The sequence below is a fragment of the Lonchura striata genome, chromosome 14 (genome assembly GCF_050655825.1).
Source record: "Lonchura striata isolate lonStrDom1 chromosome 14, ASM5065582v1, whole genome shotgun sequence".
In the NCBI taxonomy this organism is placed as follows: domain Eukaryota; kingdom Metazoa; phylum Chordata; class Aves; order Passeriformes; family Estrildidae; genus Lonchura; species Lonchura striata.
In genome coordinates this window covers 14,045,235-14,064,418 of record NC_140716.1, presented here as the reverse complement: position 1 = coordinate 14,064,418, position 19,184 = coordinate 14,045,235, and the positions used below count along the sequence as shown (strand labels likewise).

At 47.0% G+C, this 19,184-nt stretch overlaps 1 protein-coding gene across 2 annotated transcripts; it reads left to right on the top strand.

The window, feature by feature from the left end:
* The first annotated feature begins 321 nt into the window (after positions 1-321).
* On the top strand, positions 322-19,180 carry LUC7L (LUC7 like). 2 transcript variants are annotated; one of them, XM_021548590.4, is made up of 11 exons: positions 322-506; positions 2,280-2,374; positions 7,258-7,356; positions 8,030-8,140; positions 8,570-8,713; positions 9,101-9,277; positions 9,969-10,057; positions 14,355-14,384; positions 15,289-15,453; positions 16,451-16,512; positions 17,744-19,180. In XM_021548590.4, the coding sequence occupies exons 1-10, from the start codon at positions 446-448 to the stop codon at positions 16,476-16,478; spliced, it is 999 nt and encodes a 332-aa protein (XP_021404265.1). In that variant the 5' UTR covers positions 322-445; the 3' UTR covers positions 16,479-16,512; positions 17,744-19,180. The 2 variants fall into 2 exon arrangements, with proteins under 2 accessions (XP_021404265.1, XP_021404263.1); XM_021548588.4 differs by lacking the exon at positions 16,451-16,512.
* The last annotated feature ends 4 nt before the right edge of the window (positions 19,181-19,184 follow it).

Below are 19,184 nucleotides of genomic sequence, written 5' to 3'. Positions count from 1 at the left end.
CCCTCCGACACCACTGCCCGAACAGACCACGCCCCCGACAGAGCCACGCCCCCGACATCACTGCCCAATCAGCCCACGCCCCTGCCACAGCCCAGCCACGCCCCCTGACATCACTGCCCAATCAGCCCACGCCCCCGCCACAGCCCAGCCACGCCCCCTGACATCACTGCCCAATCAGACCACGCCCCTCACCGCAGCCACGCCCCTCTGACATCACCGCCGCTCCGCTCAGACCACGCCCTCCAGGCTCGCCCCACCCTCAGCCCCGCCCCTCTGGGCCCGCCCCTGGCGGACTACCCTTCCCGTCATGCCGCGCGGCGCAGGGCGGGGCCGCTTCCGCTCAGCGCTCGCCGCGCGTCGCCGCCGCTGAGGCCGCTGAGCCGCCGCCGCCCCAGGCCCCGCTCCCGGTCTCGGTCGGAGCCGCCGCCTCCGGACCGGCCCCGCCATGTCGGCCCAGGCACAGATGCGGGCCCTGCTGGACCAGCTGATGGGCACGGCCCGGGACGGTGAGTAGGGGCGGGCGGGGCCTGCAGGAAACGCCGCGGCCTGGCGGCCACCTCACCGCGCGAGGCCCGGCCCGGCCACCGCCGCCGCTCCGGACCCGCGGCGCGATCCGGCCCCGCCCGCCCGGCTCCAGCCTCGGCGCGGCGGAGCGGGCCCGGGCCCGGGCCTGGCGGCGCTCGGGGCGGAGGGAGCCCGGGAGGGCCCGCGCCCGGCCGGCGGGGATCCCGCCGCGCCCCGGCCCCGCAGAGCGCCCGGCGCCCCCCGCCGCTCCGGGCCGCCGGCAGGCGCGGGGCCGGCTCCGTGCCCGCACGTCCAGCGGCGCGTAGGTAGGTGTGCCCGCAGCGCCGGGTGCTGTCCGAGACGAGAAATGTGACAGCCCGTGCAAAGTACGGTCCCGCTGCGGTTTGTGTCTCCCTTCTGCGACTCGTTGGGTACTTAAATTCCCTTTGGCACGTTAACAGGGCTGTCCAGGCACTTTGCACTTTGTTTCGTAAGTGAATAAGTGCTTTTCTTTCTCTGTGTATTGAGTTGCTATTGAATTGCTTCCCATATTTTTATTTCATACAAACTGAACAATTGTGGCCCCTCTATTTTATTTATAAAGGTTCAGTGTATCTTTGCCTGCCTACATCAATCTGCAAGGGAGTTGCAGAAAAGCCTCATGTTCATCGAGCCGTGAGTCACAACCAATTTTTAAAGCTGTTATAACAAAAAAAAAAAGTGTTTGCTTTTTTTCACAAGTAACTTTAAAAGTGTAGCTTAGAAAGAAAAAAAAAATTTAAAAAAAATTTCAGTAGACACAACATTATTCCTGGATGCTTGTGAATCCTAAACTATATTCATACTTTAGTATTACACATACCTGTGTCATATGCACAGATGAGCTTTAAAATTGTCACATACCATTACCACTTTGCCTTTACTTTTATGTATCATTCCCCTGACTTCCTTACTGCAGGTGTGGGCAAGAAAGCTTTTCCTTTAAAACTTTTCAACAATGGGCATAAAATTCTGCAGCTGAGGTCTTGAAGAATGCAGATGGGTATAGTATGTGTTGGAGCTCGCAGTGTGTATTGACTAACTTTGTTTCTTTTTTTATTATTTATTTTTTTGCTTTTCTGATATTGTCTCGTTTAAGTGGCTCCTGAGTGTAAAATGTCCTCTGAGGGTGGGCTGTGGGTGGGAGCACATGGTGTGTTCCAGGCCAGGACCTGCCAGCTCCTTCCTTGCAGGGCCTGGGAGAGCACACCTTGCATAGTTGGGTTCCAGACCAAATGGACTTATGGTTCAATTAGTGCCTGAGCAAAGAGCAGTTGTCTATAAATTTTTCCCAGCACAGCCCTCTTTTATGATCTGATAGTATGGGGTTTGGTATCTCCTGCCCCTTCTTCACAGTAAGAAAAAGAAAGGGTGGAAAAAAAAAAATAACAGGTTTTGGCTGGGAGCCAGCCTGTCTGTCTCCTTTTCTCCTCTGGCTGTGCTGCTTCTTTATGTGGATGACAGGCCTTGGACATTGCTTGGCTCGCCAGCACTGTGTTTAACATGGTGTCCTGGATGAATAAATGCTAAAATAGTGTTTGTTGCCAATTATAAGTGTTCCAGAATATCCTCTTGCCCTCTAAGCTATTTTTTTTTTTTTTTTTTTTTTGGAGTAATTTTGGGGAGCAGGAGCACCAAATATTTTAATCTGCATTTTGAGGTGAAATGTTCATGCTGATGCCTATGTTCTCTTGGTGTTCTAATGTCTCCTTATTTAAACCACACATGAATTTCAGGAGATGAAACCAGACAAAGGGTGAAGTTTACAGACGATCGTGTGTGCAAGAGTCACCTGCTGGATTGCTGTCCCCATGATATCCTGGCTGGAACAGTAAGTGTGGCATCTGGAATAAGGGATTCTGGTGAGGAGGGTGTTGGTACAGCTCTTGTCTCTGCAGGGTGGGTGACTTCTAGGAGAGATCTTTCTGTGCTCAGAGAGCAGTCACAAACCTAATTCCACTTCCTGTGACCCATGTATGGAACTGCTCTCACTTCTCAAAAAAAACCCACCAAAACCAACCAAACAAAGAACCAAACTAAGAGCTCTCAGAATTCACCTGAGAAGCTTTTTCTTTCACAATCCTGTGGGAAGTTGCAAAATTATTTGTCTTAACATTTTGAGATAAGTCAGAGCTTGCAACTTGTCCTGTGGTGGTTCCAAGCCTGTAGCTAGGCTGCTGCCCTGGTTCACTGCTGCATGTTCAGGTTAGCAAGTGTTTTCTTAGCAGCTGCACTAATCCTTGGAGATTTGTAGTCTCCTTGCCCCAGCCCTGATGGAAGAGCAGCTTTTGTATTGTTATTGTGGTGATGGTGGCAGGTTACATCTCTGGCTGAGTGTTGGTTGTTTGAGCTGCTTGGTTGTTTGTGTCACCGTGCCTGACTGGTTTCAGACACTTGTCTCAGCTCCTTTGCTGCTCCCTGTGGGAACAGAGCTGGCCAGTGTTCAAAGGTTTGGCTCACGTGCTGCCTCAGAGAGCAGAAGGTGATGTGGGCTTTAACAGCGAGCTCTTGTGGAGGAAGTGTTCATTTGAGGCTCCCAGATGAAAGCTGCAGCCTGGCTGTGGAAAGAAAACTGTGTTTCTCGTCACCATCGTTGTGCAGCAGTCACAGGATGGAGGTGAATGTGGATGTTTGAAATCCATCTTGGCCCTTGCTGTTTGCATGAAATACTGTGGCAATTCAGTGTCTGTCCACTTAACCAGATTGTTGAAAGATGCTGTGGTTATTTATAGCCCTTCCTGCTGCTCGTTAGGGAGCTGGCTGGCACAGTGGATCTTCAGCAAAGGGAGGGCTGGCACTGCTGCCCCTGCTTGTGTCACTGCCACAGCAGCAGTGTGGCAGCACTGGTAGAAAGAGCTGTAGCAAAAGCTGCCTCTGCTCTGAGCACTCAGACTTAAGCTGCTCAGTGGCTGCCTTTGCATATAAGATTGGAAAAGCTGAATACCAATCTCTGTACCTCTGTTTTTTGAAATTAATTTGAAGCTCAGATGTGTTTTGCAGTGCTTGTTCCATCAGCCTCCATATGACTTCACCTCCATTTCAGAATTTTAAACTTACAATCCTTTGTATAAGTCACTGTGGTCAGGGTGTGTTTTTTGGCACAAGATTCTAGAACAGTTTTTTGGAGCCCAAAGCATTGTTTGAAGATGAAGGCTGCCTTCTACCTCTTCTGGCAGGTTTTCAGAAAGAGAGTAAATGGTGAGTTTAAGCGGTAGTTCAGCAGAAGTGATGTGTGTGAGCTGTTGCCAAAGTTGGAGGAAGTCTGAAGTGTTTCAGGTGGGTTGTGAGTCTACAGGGCCAGAGAAGCACCTTGAGGAATTTATTTCTTCTGTTTTTACTTGTCTTGATTGAGTTATCCTTTCCCTCTCACTGTGGAAGTTGTGCTCAGAAACTGCAGGAGCAGGAAGAAAGACTGCTCCTGCACAAGTGATCTTGTGGCTCACTCACATGATTGTGTGGTAGCCTGGAAGTGGGTGTGCAGTTCTACACCTCTGTCAGCAGGTTACTGGGGCCAGAGCAAGTGTTGGTGCTGCAGATCTGTGTTGAAAGAACATGTGATGTCCAGAACAGGAAGAGCATTTCAGCTGTCACTGCTGCCAGTACAGAGTGAAACCTAGTTGGAATGTGCAGTCTTCCCTCGTGTTCTCAGCCAGCTTCACTGGCACTTTACAGTGCTCTGCTGAGGAAGAGCTGTATAGGTGGATCTGTCTCAGCTGGGTGGGGTATAATCGATCTCTGGGTGTATTTCCGCAGAAATCAGGATCTTGGACCTCTTGGAAACCTCCAACAGATGCTCCAAGCCTTTTGGTGCTTGCTGTGTTGTGTCCTCCCCTAAGGCATTGTTACTGCTGCATCCTTAATGTGTGCAGCTATTCCTTAGCGGGAAGCTGATTGAAGGCAAGCAGGAAGCTGATCCCTTGGGGAGCTGTGCTCAGTGAAATGTGATGGAGTCCCACTCACTGACCTTCAGGAGCAGAGTAAGAAAAGGAGTCCAGACTGTAGGCAAAGCTCTGGAATATTCCTGAGACCTGCAGGAGACCTGTTGATGTTTGCTTTGTTGAGGTGCATAAGTGTTCCTGATTGTAAGAGCTGTCATTTTAAGTTGGTGGTTATTCTGTTTTTGGCCCCAGAAACTTATCTAAACTTGCCACTAAATAACCTACAGTGGTTCTCTTTGGTCTCTGTGGGTAAGGAGGAACATTCTGGGAGAACAGGAGTTGGTTTAGTGAGATTGTGGGCTGTTACCAGGGCCCTTGTCATCCACATCGTTTGTGGTGAGTGCTGAGCTCTCTTTGCAGCTCATGGTAAACGTATTTCTGTCAGGGAAAGTATTGTAGCACATTTGAGGTGGCATCAGCTCCAGTAAGAGGTGGACAAATGAGCCTCAAAGCTGCCCAGATCGAACATACCTTGGAAATTACATCCAGAGAATTAATTGTGTCCCCTGCTGGGGAAAATAAGTTGAAATCTGTAGGTTCTAGAATTGGTTTTTTGTGGGTTGAGAGGGGGGGTTTGTGCTTTCCTTTTTCACTTGGATGAAACTCTGCATCTCTGATCACTGTTAAAGCATCTTTGTGGAAATTTCATTTTGTGGTGAGTTGCCAGTTGAGTGGAGATCATAAGAGGTACTTCAGAATGTGGATTTCTCAGCAAATGGGAGCAGGACTAATTATCAGTGACATCTAAATGTCTTCAGTCTTTGTGTGTGTGTGGAGTTAAATCTTTGCTCAGGCTCTGCTGGTTGCCTGTCTCACATACCTGTGTTGTAAACCAGCCAGTGTTGGCTGGAGCAGGTCATGATCTCTGTGTAAAGGGTGAGTGTTCTATGACAGCCCTCCTTGGGATGAGAGGAGGCTTTGAGGCAGAAGGGCTGGTGGTTTTACCCCGAGTGAGCAATACCTGTGGAAGTCTCTCCTTGCTCTTGAACATCTCAAAGGACATGGGGGAAGATTTGAGGTTTATAAGCTAGTGAGAACTGAATGTTCTTCCCTGTGGAAGGTCAAGGGATTTGTTGTCTGTTAACAAGCAGGAAGAGGAATAGGGAACTTCAGAACAAGCATTGTTGGCTGTTCTAAAGTGGTGAGAGCCCCTTCTCTGAACTGGGGTTAGTGGCTCAGCTTGAAGGGAGAGCTCAGATAAGAATATTTACAATGTGTGACAATCACATCCAATACCATTATTTTCTCCCTATCTTGGGAAATGATCTCAGTAGAATGACCAGAAAAATGAAAGATGTGTCACATCACAGGAAGTTATTTTTGTGGTAAAATAACAGTAGCTCTCTAGCATTCTTTGAAGTGGCTTGCCTGAAGTTGAACATGATCAAGCTCTAAAAGTACCAACGTGCTTTTTTTTTGTAGGCATTACATTTGTATCATTAGAGAGCTCAGCAGGAGCATTCTGGATGCAGTGTCTGTTTCTGTAGCCTGCTGCCTCTGGCCTCCTGGTTCTGGTAAATACGAGCAAAATGAGGAAGGCTAAATAGTGGCAAATAGTTTGGATTTTTTTTTTTCCTTTTTTAGAAGAGAAAATCCAGTAATGGGCACCTGCTGAAAACCTGAGCATAAACTGGTAGAGTTTGCTTTAGTTGCTTTGCTTCATTCTAAACACTGCTGAGTGCATTGTTTCATGTAAGCATCCCCAGCTTTAGTTTGTGATATTCCGCAGGGATTGAGAGTTATCCCAGTTCAGCTTTCTCTGCAGTTCACTGAGTTGACACCTGTTGTGCACATTGAGGTTTGGGCTCCTGGGGACTGGTGGTGAGAGTGAGAGAAGTGGTGGGTTGGGGTGTTCCCTCATTCAATGACATGTACCCTGCCATTCCTCCAGTGGCTCACAATTAGGGCTTTTATTATTTTGGCTTTCAAAATGTCATTTTCTTCTTCTACTCTTAGAATAAGATAAAGGTTCTTTGTTACAAGTTGATAATGTTGAAATGCAGCTTCCATGTCTTGAGAGCATAATTGACTTGGATTCATGTGGCTGTTAACTACTAGGTGGGAGAAAAAATAACAAATTCAAATAATTTGGAGTGCAATGGGAGGGAAGGGCAGCTTTCTGGGGAGAGAGATGCTCTTAAGTCTCTCATCAAATGGGCTTATGTGTAGGACTTTGCTTTGCTGGCCAGGTTTTCAAATTCCAGGCTGCAGCTGGATGTGGGAAGGGTCTGTCTGTGGAATTAATAACACAGTCTGTCTGTTGTTGCTGAGTGTGGGGTTGTGCATTTCAGCTGGCTGTAGCCCTTAATCCTTTTAAGTCCTTTTGTTGTTGATAGGAAGTATTCTGTGTGTATCCTACAATTTGGTATGTCATATGTTATTTGGGCTCATCCTGACACAGATGTGCATTTCCAGAGGAGATTTAAACAGGTATATTTTCCTGGGCTGTGGCTCTAGGATAGGAGGCATTTGCAGTTGGTGCCTATTGAAGGGGACCCACCTCCCTCCCAACCATTTCTGAGGCTGTCTTGGGACTTGAAGCAGGGGTAGGACTGGACTTAAAGCATTTGGGCTGTTTTAATGTTCCCAGGACATCTACAAAACGAGTTCTGACAAGCATGTGGTTCTTCTGGCTGGTTCTGGTACTGAGAGGTTAAGAGAAAGCTGCTTTTCATGAAAATACTTTATTTTGATATGATGCAGTTGGCAAGAGACATCTGCTGCTTGTTGCTGTAATGGAGGGTTCTTATGTGGGTTCTCCTTTTTCTTCTAACAGCGAATGGACCTGGGAGAATGTACAAAGATCCATGACTTGGCTCTGCGAGCAGATTATGAGATTGCAAGTAAAGAGAGAGACCTGTTTTTTGAGCTGGATGTAAGTATGGAGAAATTTTACTTTTGGGGAAACTGCTTCTTGAAGTTACTGGGCTGAACAGTAAAACTCAGTGGCCATTTCGGCTCATCATATTGCTTGATGTGTTACCTGTCCAGAATGCAGCCCCTTCCTGAATGTCAGCCTGACTGCTGACTGGAGAATGCAGAAGTAATTATGGCCTTTGCCACCCCATTAGCCCAGCTAGTTGGGAGGCTCCCTGGCATTCCTTGGATCCCACACCTGCTGCAGGTTCTTGTAACCTGGTGCACTGTCCCAGAAAGATTTAACATTAAAAGCCTTCTGCTCAGTAGTTTAACTTTTGTCAGATTTAGCTTTCATTTTTTTCTGTGATGGAACATATCAAGGGGAAGCACAATTCTGTCTTTCCTTTTCATGTTACTTCAGTGCTTTTGTCTTTGTGCCTGTTGCTCCTGCATAGGAAGGAAGTTGTAGTGCAAAGCTGTGTTGATGTGTCAAGAGTAAAGGAACTGGGTCAGGCTTACAGGGCAGGGGTCAAATATAAGTTGTTCTGCAAAAGTGTCATTTGGGTTTTTTCTCAAAGCATCTCTTCTTGAGGCTGTTTTGCATTATACAGGATTGCAGCTATGACTGTCACAGCTGCATCTGGCATGGAGAGCAGCTTCATTTCACAATTCTTTGTCTGATCATGCAGGCGATGGATCACCTGGAATCCTTCATTGCAGAGTGTGACAGGAGAACAGAACTGGCCAAGAAACGCCTGGCTGAGACACAGGAAGAGATCAGTGCTGAAGTGTCTGCAAAGGTATTGGCCTTTAGCATGGAAGTAAAGCATATTGGTTTCTTCCCCATGCTATGAAATGTTACCATAATATTTTAGGATAGTAAGTCCATCATCCCATGATTTTTGTTTCATTTAACAAATGCTCGTGGAGTTTCCTTTTTGGGAACTTGCCTAATTGGGCCAATACAAGACATTTCTGAAGCAGATTTTGTGGCCTCTGTGCTGACCTGTAAGCCAGAAATGACTGGCAGATCATGATCTCTCTACATCCAGTTTCTCTCTTTGCCACATGTCTGACTGTGTTGATGTTGGTCCACCAGTCCCTTTGGAGATTCATGGCCATCTTCCAACAACAGATTTCATTACACAGTATTTCTTTAAAAAAACGAAAAGTTGTCCTCCAAGCTTTATCACATTTTTGTCTTACTAAAAACTAACTATTCTCTTCAGGCAGAGAAAGTCCATGAGCTGAATGAAGATATTGGAAAACTCCTAGCTAAAGCTGAACAGCTGGGAGCTGAAGGAAATGTTGATGAGTCTCAAAAGATCCTGATGGAAGTGGAGAAAGTCCGAGCGAAAAAGAAAGAGGCAGAGGTACAGTGTTGGCTCTCCTCTGGGTTGTCACAGGAGCCTGGACTAGGCTGGGTGGTTTCTGTCTCTTCCTGTGTGCCAGCACCTCCTTTTGCATTTCCAGCCATGTGCCAGCAAACAGGTGGATGAAAAGATTTTTAGAAACTTTTATCTAGTGTAGGGAGCTGCCTGGGGTGGGGAGGGCTTCGTCCTCTGAAATATTTGGTTACCAGTCCCTTGCAGGGATAAACTGTTGGGTTAGCTGTGCCCACAAAACATTTGTGTGGCACCTCCTTTGTGTGAGGGTGGGCTTTGATTCTTCAAAGCAATTCTTCGCAGGGGTTTCCCTGGAGGGTTGTGTCTGTGTAAGAGTTCCCTGACATTTGTGTGGGCTTTCTTGCCTTCCTGTAGGAAGAATACCGAAATTCAATGCCTGCATCCAGTTTCCAGCAGCAAAAGCTGCGTGTGTGTGAAGTCTGTTCCGCATATCTGGGTCTCCATGACAACGACCGGCGTCTTGCTGACCACTTTGGAGGCAAATTACACTTGGGTTTCATTCAGATTCGTGAGAAACTGGATCAGCTGAGGGTAATTCTCTCTGTTTTAAACCTTCTCTTTGTAGTTCTGAAGACCTTGAACACTTCTATTAAATTAATACAGAATTCTTTGCAGAGGGCTTGTAAAAGCTCAGAAATTTCCAACTGCAGAATTCCTAAAGCATCAAACAGAGCTTTGTTTAACCTCGTCTTGGGTTCTCTTCTGTCTTTTCTGGGTAACTAAATATGTACCCTCAGAATCAGCCAAACCAGAGCACTGCTATAATTTATTCCTTGGAGCTTTGGTACAGTCATTCTCATTAACATGAAAATTTGTTACTCTGGGTTTTTTTTGACTTTGAAACCTTTTAATGAAATGTTAGAACTGAAGTTTCACTTGGTTCTGTCAGTGAAAAGATCTTGACAGGCTGAAGCCATTAGGAGTTTTCTGAAATGGTTTGAAATGGGTTGTGGTACTGACCTTACTTGCAAACAGAGACCTTTAGCTGAGTAAGAGTTGTGATTCCTGTGCCTCACTCACAGTGCATTGAGGTCAGTGCCTCAACTGAGAAAAATGAGGACCCTGATAGAGATCTTAACTCAGCACATAAAATGCAGTGCAATGGTTCTTTGTCTTGCTATTGGAATGGTCTTCCTGCAGATCTGACCTGTTACTGTATGACTGTAAATAATGGCTGTTACTGTATTGCTGAAATATGATGTGGATTTCTTTTTTCCCCTAGAAAACAGTGGCAGAAAAGCAAGAGAAGAGAAACCAGGATCGTTTGAGACGGAGAGAGGAGAGAGAACGAGAGGAGAGGATGGGCAGACGGTGAGTGAGACCTGGGAACTGGTCTGTGAAGTTTAGAAGTATCTGATTCCTTGTACGTGAGCACTGCAGGAGTTCAGCATCTGCTTCTGGAGTGGCTGTTGGATGTGCTCCAGATGCTGTGTGAGCATCTTGGGATTCACAAATCCTCCACTCCTCCACCTTAGAGTGATTGTACATGTATTTTGACCTTCACTGTGTGTCTGACAGGTGGGAGTTCCCTGTAGTCTTCATGTTTATATTGGTCTAATCCCTGTTTTAGGGAATCTGAATAAAATACCCTCATCCAGAGCACCTGAGTGGGAAAGTTTAAGATGAGTGAGGATTAGGCTTGCTCAAAAGGCAGTAGTGATGCAGAAATTCCCTGGACAGCCCTCCTCACTGCTTGGAGTCTTGGAGGTGACAAATGGGCTGGTGTCCCTGTGCCAATAGTGGACTGCATGTAACTTTTCTACAATAAGTGAGGTGTTTTGGCAAGCATTTCCTAAGGAAGCTGAGGGATCCCAAGGAGTGGCTGTTTCTGGTTGTTGTAGTTATGTGTGTCACTTTCTGGTCAGATGTCTAATTCCTGAGCAGTGGGAGGGGCTGGAACATTGGTTTTCTCAGGACAAGCTCTTCTGCATCTTGCTAGCTGAACTGAAAAAAAAATTTCTTCTGTACTTAAGCTGAAGAGGCATCTTGTATGTAACAACAGTTCAGTTAGGCAGCCTGGTGTGGTTATTTGCAGGGGTCAGGCAGAGGAAGTGGCTGGATAGGAATGCTGTTCTGATTGTCACAGCATCTCCCTGGTTACCTAGTGTGTTTCTCCTCATGTACATCTTGCATCAAAAAGACCCCATCCTTGCTGCCTGTGCAGAGCTATTTTTGAAACTCAAGAGTCAGCTGAAGAGTGACTTTGTCTGGGGAATATGAGATTTATAACTGCAGTGTACTCTAAGATGGTGCTGGCTCTGGCTATACATTGCTGGAATTGCTGGCAAATGAAGCAGCATGGTGATTTTAGTGTATTATGAGGATTTGAGCCCCAAACTGTTAATTATCCATATTGCCTTATGAATGTTATGTATAACTCCAGTTAGGGTGTTTAATGTGGGTTTTTTTCTGGGGATTGCCTGGTGTGATATGGAGGAGCAGTTCATGCTACAGCTTTCTGTGGAATTGTAGCACTTCATGGAGAGCCTCACAACTTTGTTATCCGTGCAACTGTAATGCAGTTGAGTTTGGGAGCTGCAGGATCTGGAAGTAGCTTTCCAGTGCAGGAGTTAATCAAAAGGGACTGCTGTTGCTGCTGCTGTGGTCAGAGATGTGGAAGTGAAATGGGAAGTGTCTTCTTATGCAGCTGCTTCATGGCAGACCCACAGCAGGACCCTGCCTAACATGGACTCAGCTTGTCTCCATGGAGCATCTTCTTCCCGGAGGTCACTTCTCTGTAAAAATTTGTCAACAGAGTTGTTCAGGAAGAACCCTCTGGATCTTTTTGTTGATCCACATCTTCTCAAAATGCTGGTTTTCTTCCTCCTGTGGTGTGCCTGTCGTTTTGTTTTAGTGGTTAAAAAAAAAAACAACCTCAAACCCTCAATTCTTGAGAGCTAAAGAGCCTCTTGTGTTCATAGGTAGTCCATATGTGGATGCATCTGATGAGGGGGTTTGAAAGCTGCTTTTGAATGTTTATTTAAGGCTTAAAATAGGAAAGCTTCTTTAAGAACTGCATGGAGCTGGCCTAAAGTCTGAGTTCTTGCTGTTTCCATAAGACAGTACTTAGGGACTGTGGCTGGCCTTTGCTCTGGCTCTGTGCAGAGGCACCTGTGTGCTCCACAGGAAGGTGTTATGGAGTCAGGAGTGCCATACATGAGTTGTCTCTCCAAAATGAGAACTTGACCTGAGAGAGGATCCCAGTGGACACTCAGTGTCAGAACTGAGGTTAGAGACCACATTTCTCAGTCACTTATCTGCTGGGAGCTGTGCACACCATGTTCACAGAGGCATTTTTCCATCAAAAATTAATTGGTGATGTCTGCCACCTTCCAGCCAGCCTCTCTTATCCAGAGCTTGGTACTTTTAGGAACCACAAGAAACATGTTCCCTTCAGAGCTCTTCTTGTCATATCCTTCTATACAGCACCTTCATGGTGTTACTTTAGTTAAGAGAGAGAGTATGGCTTGACTTTGGGAGTCTTTAGTGACTGACAGGCACTGTGATATCCCTGCAAACCTGTGGATTCCCTTGTGAAACTCTGCCTCTCACGGCTGTAATTAATTTGTCAATAAACTGGGATTCCACATAGGAATGAGTGAACTGGATTACCGCCCTAGTGGTAATAAACACAAGTCTTGTGGGATGTTGCTGGTGGCTGTTGGGTACCCAGTAATCTCTTGAGACTGGAATTCTGTGGAGAAGTGGCCTGCTGGGAAGTGCAGACCTCAGTGTTTGCTTCCAGAGTACACCAGCAAACAAGTCTGGTGGAGGTGCCAAATGGATTTCCTTTGTGTCCAGCTGGACAAAAGACAGGTTATGAAACTGAGCAGAAAGTCTCTGCGATAGAGGGATAAAAAAGGAGGAAAGATAAAATAGACTTGCTCAGTCCTCTTGCTCCTATGGAGAGCAGACTTCTTTGTCTCCTGCTGTACAATGATTCAGGCTACTAAGGACAATACTGTTTTGTTGGATACTTCCTAAATTCTGAAGTTTGGTTCTAGGGAGTGGTTATCAGATGTTTTTTGTGCATCCCCCTGCTTGGATGATAGGCATGGAAGGGCAGCCAGGCTTTTCAGGGGATGTGGAGAGGCTTTTGTGGATGTGTGCACTGGCGGTTCAGAACAAAGTGATCAGGAGGAAAAAGAACAGTAAGAACTTGGAGTAATTACAACTATCAGAAAAATCCAGTTGCCTGCCAGGTATCTCCAGGAGGTCCTGCAGCTCTGTCAGGTTCTGTTACGTGGGAATGGAGGTGTGTGGTTACTGCCTTGCTCTCCTGGTTTATCAGCTTTTCCTTCAGCTGGTCATGTGTGTTGCCACAGTGCATATTTCATTTGCAGACTCCAAGTTCACCTCCACTTTGTTTACAGTCCTTACCTGAATTCCTTTCTAATTTTGGGAGCTTTTTTAGCTTTCTACCATGGCTGAACAATCTCGTTTCACTGAAGAAATGTCAGTGCATGTAGATTTTCTTAATCTTGTCTTACCCAGGCATGGTTTTAAATAATGTTATTAAAACAGATGCTTCTCTATTGCTTCTTAAATTCTTGTCTGTGTGTAGCTTTCATGTCAGGGTGCCAGAACAGCTCTGTGGGATGTAAATGAAACCTGTGTGTGAGTCTGTGTGCAGTGGGGAGCAGTTACAGGAGTGAGTCTCTAAGTCACTAAACAGGGAGAGGAGCCACTTCTTAATTAAAGCAAAACAAGACTGTTCAGATGGTGTGTGATGTTCAGCTGGCTCTGAAATGTGGCCACGGAGGAAGAGGGAGGGTGCAGCTTCCATGTGCAGAGGTATTTTAAGTGGTGCTGAGTAATGGTGCTGCTGAAGTTGAAAGAATTCTGCCGTTGTTATTTACAAGCTGTCAGGAGCTAATGCTGACAGCAGTAAGCTCAGATTGCCACACAGGAGCTCTGAGGCTCCTGGAATGTGAGAAAGGATAGCAAGGCCTGGATTATTCTTCTCTAGTGCTTTCTAAGGATTTTCAGTTTATCTCTGTCACATGTCAGTAATAGTTCTTCTCTTGTGGCTTTGTTGCCTGTTTTTTCCTAGTTATCTTTCCCAAAAGGGAAAAAAATTTGATACAAATTTCTTTCTAATGTTGGGTAAACAAATACAAGGAGTGAAAAAAGGCTGTTCTTTCTTTATTAAAACCCCTTTAGCATGCAACTGCCTCAGAGGAGCCAGAATCAGAAAACTGGCAGATGTCTTTCTGATTGGAGAGTGGCACTTCTTGAAAATGTTAGTTGATCCAGTTGGTGTTAGACTGCAGGGAGTAAAAAGATATGTAACAAATATGCACAGAAGATTAGTTGGAAAGGTTCATTGAGGTGTTTTATTAATAGTGTCTGGTTTGTAGACATTTTCTGTAGTGACAGGAAGCTCAGTGTGCAGAAATTCAGGTTTCCCAGTTTTTGACAAATTCTCACTCCTAAAACTGACACTAACTAAATGTTTCATTTCCAAATTTTTTTTTTTTTTTAAGTAATATATCATTTGAGGTATTGGTTATTCTTGTGAAGAGCTGCCAGGGTGGATGAATTTTCCTATTGAAAACCCACTGGCTGTATCATAACTTCTCTCACTTAACTCTCCTCTCCTTTCTAGGTCTGGATCAAGAAATAGAGATCGTCGAAGGTGAGTGCCCAGTTCTGCACTTCTCCCAAATGCCTGTTTTTGTTTCTCTCTAGCCTCTGAGGTTTTTCCTGGGTCTCACCAATGGAGTTCACTCAGTGCCTCAGTGTCTGTTTTGCTCCCTGAACAAGATGGGAAGTGCAGTATGGGCACTTCAGTGGTGCTGTTCAGCTTGGTGTGGCTCATGGGGCTGTAGAGCAGGTGCTGAGCAGCTTGGCCAGGATGGGCTCTGTGTAGTCCAGGGTGAGCCCATGGATGTCCCCAAGGCCTCTTTCAATAAATACCTGATCATTTCCATGATTGGAGTATCTGCTATCTATATAATACCTCAGATGTGAAAATACAGAGATTTGAGATTAAAACCCCCACATCTCTGGGAAGAGCTTGCCTTAATGCTATGGCATCATTCTCTATGATAATGGATCTGGAGATCTTCCTGCCTACTGCTTTCTTTGGCATCTTTCTTATTTTTAGAGCAGGATGAAATAAATCTGCTTCTAAAGTGCCAGACTTTCACATGGAAGATTCTCTTAGGGTTATGGTAATTTCACAGGGCACTTCCTTTTGCCTGTCTTCTACTTACATGGGCCTCACTTGTGAGCAATGCAGGGTTGTAAGCTCTGCTCTGGCCCTTGCCACATGCTTACAATAACGTTGGGAGCTTTTTCTATAAGCTCTCCAGCAAACTGAATAACCCACTGGAGTTTTGTTGGTAGCACAAGGCCCGGGAGGAGGAGGAGGCAGCCGCCCACTCTGAGGGTGTGGGGGATCAGCCCAGGGTGTGGGCAGGGATGTGGGGGCAGGGGCTGGGCTGTGTTGATGCTCTGGGTGTTTGTTACTCAGGAGAGGCTGAGGGGCAGCTCAGGGTGCAGATGTGAGGCACTGAGGCAGTCTGTGTTCCCTGCAGATCACGGTCTCGGGAGCGGAGGCGGAGACGCTCCAGATCAGCCTCCCGGGAGCGGCGGAAGTCTCGCTCGCGCTCCCGGGACCGACACAGGCGCCACCGGAGCCGCTCCCGCAGCCACAGCAGAGGTCACCGCCGGGGCTCCAGAGACAGGAGTTCAAAACACAAGTATGTATTCCCACCAGGAGTGCTTTGGAAAGGGGAGTCCTTGGCTCACAGTGATCTCCCTGGCCCATAGAGTGAGCAGGGTTTTCCAGAGCAGCTGTGCTGGCCTGTGCCAGCTCCTGGGCCAAAGCAGGATTCCCCAGTGGCCTCACATGAAGGCAGAAACTGTACAGCAAGATCCCAGCTGAGAGGAGAGTCTAGGAGATAGAACAGGTTCTCTGATTTGCAGTGCTGAGCTTCGAGCAGCACGAAGCCTCCCTGAGCTAACTGAGCTTCCCTGGGCCTGTAAAAGCCAAGTGCCTGAGAGGCAGTTTGAATGTTACACTTCTGTAGTTATTTTCTGCTTCCCAGATTCCTTCTCTCAGTGCTGGCATTGGGAAGGAGTCTGTGATTTGAGATCTGGGGAGAGTCTTCTGTTAGAAGGCTGCTTGAGAGAGAGAATTCTTTAGGAATCAGCGCTTTTTCCTCCTGAAAAAGAAATACAGGAGGAGTATACCATTCTTCTGTCTCTGAGGAGAAGCACTGTAGTCCAAAGAAGGGCTTAAAGTTTTTTCTGAAATTCAGCAAAACAGCCTCTGTGTTGGAGGAAGGATGAGGCAAGTGTGTGTAGGGTATTAGAAAAATTGACTGGAATCACTGTGTTCCCTTACAGCCCTTCTAAGCCCAGGAGTAAGTCTGCCTCCAGGTGCTTGCTGAGGTTAGATCTGGATTCTTTTAAAGCCTCCTGGTTAATAGGGGAGTGCTTTAGCACTGTCACCTGATAAGGCACCAGCACTCAAGTACAATGCTAGAAACAAACCTTTTGTTGTGTGTCTTGTGTCAGCTTGGCTAAGGGATAAGAAAAGCTTTTCTTTTAAAGATACCTGGTGAAGGGGAGGGAAATAATGGTCTGAAAAAAAAGTCTGTTAATAATTGAGGGGGGGTGTAAATACTGTTGATTCTCCAATGGCTGAGATACTAAAGTGCTTTTTTAAATCTGTCTTGAACATGAAAAATAAAGAAAAGAAGTTTGGACAATTAGGAAGTGAGGAAGATCCTGTAATAACTATTACTAAAGAGCAGGTAAGGGATTACTTCGGAACCCTTGAACACATCCAAAACAGCCCATTGAGATTGCAGGGGGATTGGCCAGCTGACACACCTGCACAAAATTGCTGAGAGCCGGGGACAGGCCAGGATCAGCTTAAGAAAACATAACCAAAACAAGAGAACAAACAGCAAAACCCTATTTCTTGAAAGAGAGTAGCTTCTGTTTTCACCTCGAAAGTTAATGAAACCTGCCCTCAGGTTCTGCTGGGCTGAGGTTTCATTTGCTGAAAGAACTATGGTGAGTGTCACAGGATCTGGAGAGCTCAGGGCAGGAGGTCTGCAGGCAGCAGGCATTGTTGTGGAAAAGGTAGAGAGTTAATGTCATCAGACAAACTGATGTTGAATGACACAGTTTAATGAAAATGAAATGGCTGTTGGGTTTTGGTGTATCAGTTCTGCAGTATTTTCAAGCCTTAAAATCAACAATAACGAAAGTGGAACCTCTAAGGTACCTTCTGTTGTGACTGTAAAAAAACCCTGTGTACTGAGCTTTGAAGTAAAATCTAAGAGCCTCTTCTGAGCTCCCTCAGGGTCAGCTCCTTTTGAATCCTGCTATTCCCTAAGCTGGCAGGAATCACACAAGAAACAGCCTTTCAGATTAGACCTAATGTGGAGCCTCCTGTTTAATTCTGCGTGGGCTGACACAGGGAAGCGCTGCTGAAAATCTGTGGCTGTGAAAAGATGTGCCTGAATATAAATCTGTATCATCCTGACTTTGAACCCGGGATGCAGCCAAAGCCAGCATTTGTCAGGATGCAAAGTGAGAAGCCCAGGGCTGAGCCAGCAAAGAATCCAGTTGGTATTTAAAGCAGTTGAGCAGAAAGCCACTAGCTTAGGGCGTAATGAAAAACTGCTCTGGAAGCCATGAACTGAGCTGAGTCAGAGATGAGGAAGAAATTGTAGGCACTTCAGGATGCCCAGAAAAATAATAAGGGGCACAGGAAACACCTGAGAGAGCCCCTGTAGGCAACAATTTGGAAGGATCACTCAGAGGAAGGAGGAACAAAGGCTGTGCTGTGCACAGAAACCTCGCAGAGGGCCCAGAGCTGCTGTCATGGGGGACCCACTCCCCGTGGCGCAGTACCCAGGCACATTCCTGTAGGGAACTTGCATCCACAGCCCTGCTAGGGAAAGATGTTGCTCGGTGGGTATTTGACAATTTTTAGTTGTGAAGCTGATAGCAATGGTTTACTTTGTACTCCAGATCTTCTAGAGATCGATCTTCAAGAGAAAAGTCCCGAGACAGAGAGAGGAAAGAGAAGAGCTCTTCTGAGAGGCGGCACGAGAGCACAAATGGCAAATCTCGTTCCAAGAGGTCAGAAGAGAGAGAAGCTGGCGAGATCTGAACTCAAACGATCTGTGTTGCACTGTAAATAGTCTGATAAACATTCTACACAAAGCCTAAATTTCCCATTTATATTTACTGAATACAACTCATCTTTTGTAGTTTGGGATTTTTATTGTTTGGCAGATAGCTGTGAGTTTGTAGAGACACAGGAGTTACGTACTGTTTAACAGGATTTTGTTTTAGTAGGAATAAATAAATCTGGATGGATGGTTTTCAGTCCAGGCCAGCGTGGACACCCCACGTTTGTCCTGACACAGCGAGCGCAGCGGTCGGGGCCACGCTGTGCCTGGAGCCCTGAGCTGCCCTGACCTTTGTAATGCTTCAGCCCTTTCCAAAAAACCCACCTGACCCTTTGTGAGCACACCAGTAGCACTGGTTCTCAATTATTTTTTTTTCCTTCAGTTTATGTATGTTAAAAAAAAAAAATCAGATTTTTTTTTTATTATTCCTTTTAGTACTTAGCCACCTCATTTTTATGTCTCCAGTACTTGAGAGTTGCCTCACTTGCCCAGCTAAGGCAAAAAAGATAAAATTTGGCCCTGATCTATTCTGAAAGCTGTTTGTCATTGAGTATGACCAGATGAGCTGAAACATGTTTCTAAGCTGGGCTCAAGTCTGGTTTTAGTACCTTTACAGTTCAGATAGATGAGTTGGTGTGAGCAAAGCAGTGGGAAAGCCGGCTGCTTTCTCCCGAGAAGCACAGCCACAGCTCTGCCTATGTACTGTGCGCTCTGCAGTCAGAGCTTCCCGCGGGGCTCTCTGACCTGCAGACAAAGCGTTGTTGTTTTCCAGGCCAGTCGGGCAGAACGTGCCGAGGCGCGGAGGCGACTCGGGATGGAGCCCGTGCCGCTCCCGGGAGGGCGGCACCGGCCGTGTCCCGGGCGCTGGGAGCCGCTGCCTGTCGCCACTCGCTGGCTTGTGCCTCGGTTTGTTTCCCGCGAGGGCGGGGAGGCTGTGCCAGCCCCGGCCGCGGCCCCCGGGCTCGGCACCCGTCACCGCCAGGCCCGAGCCGCTCGCTCGCCGGTGGGGCGGCGAACCGCCGCCGGTAATTGCCGTTCCCGGGCCCGCTCCCTCCATCCCTCCCCGTTCCCCCGAACGCGGCTCCCCGGTGTCAGTCCCTAGTGCATGCCCCCTTCCCTGTCCGTTTTTACGACAAGCCCGCGGTTTCACGTGTTGTTTTTGTAAGCTCCGTGTGGGGCGCGGGGGGCGGCGGGCGCGCGCTCGGGGTGCCCGTACGCGCCCGTGCTGTTCTCCCGCGGTCTGAGCGCATTAAAGATCTGTGTTTGTGGCTCCCGCT

Excerpts from the sequence above, each read along its gene's own strand:
- LUC7L (XM_021548588.4), top strand. The coding sequence starts at position 446 with ATGTCGGCCCAGGCACAGATGCGGGCCCTGCTGGACCAGCTGATGGGC. Across the intron at positions 8,141-8,569 it reads GTGCTGAAGTGTCTGCAAAG|GCAGAGAAAGTCCATGAGCT; the intron begins GTATTGGCCTTT and ends TATTCTCTTCAG. Across the intron at positions 14,385-15,288 it reads AGAAATAGAGATCGTCGAAG|ATCACGGTCTCGGGAGCGGA; the intron begins GTGAGTGCCCAG and ends TGTTCCCTGCAG.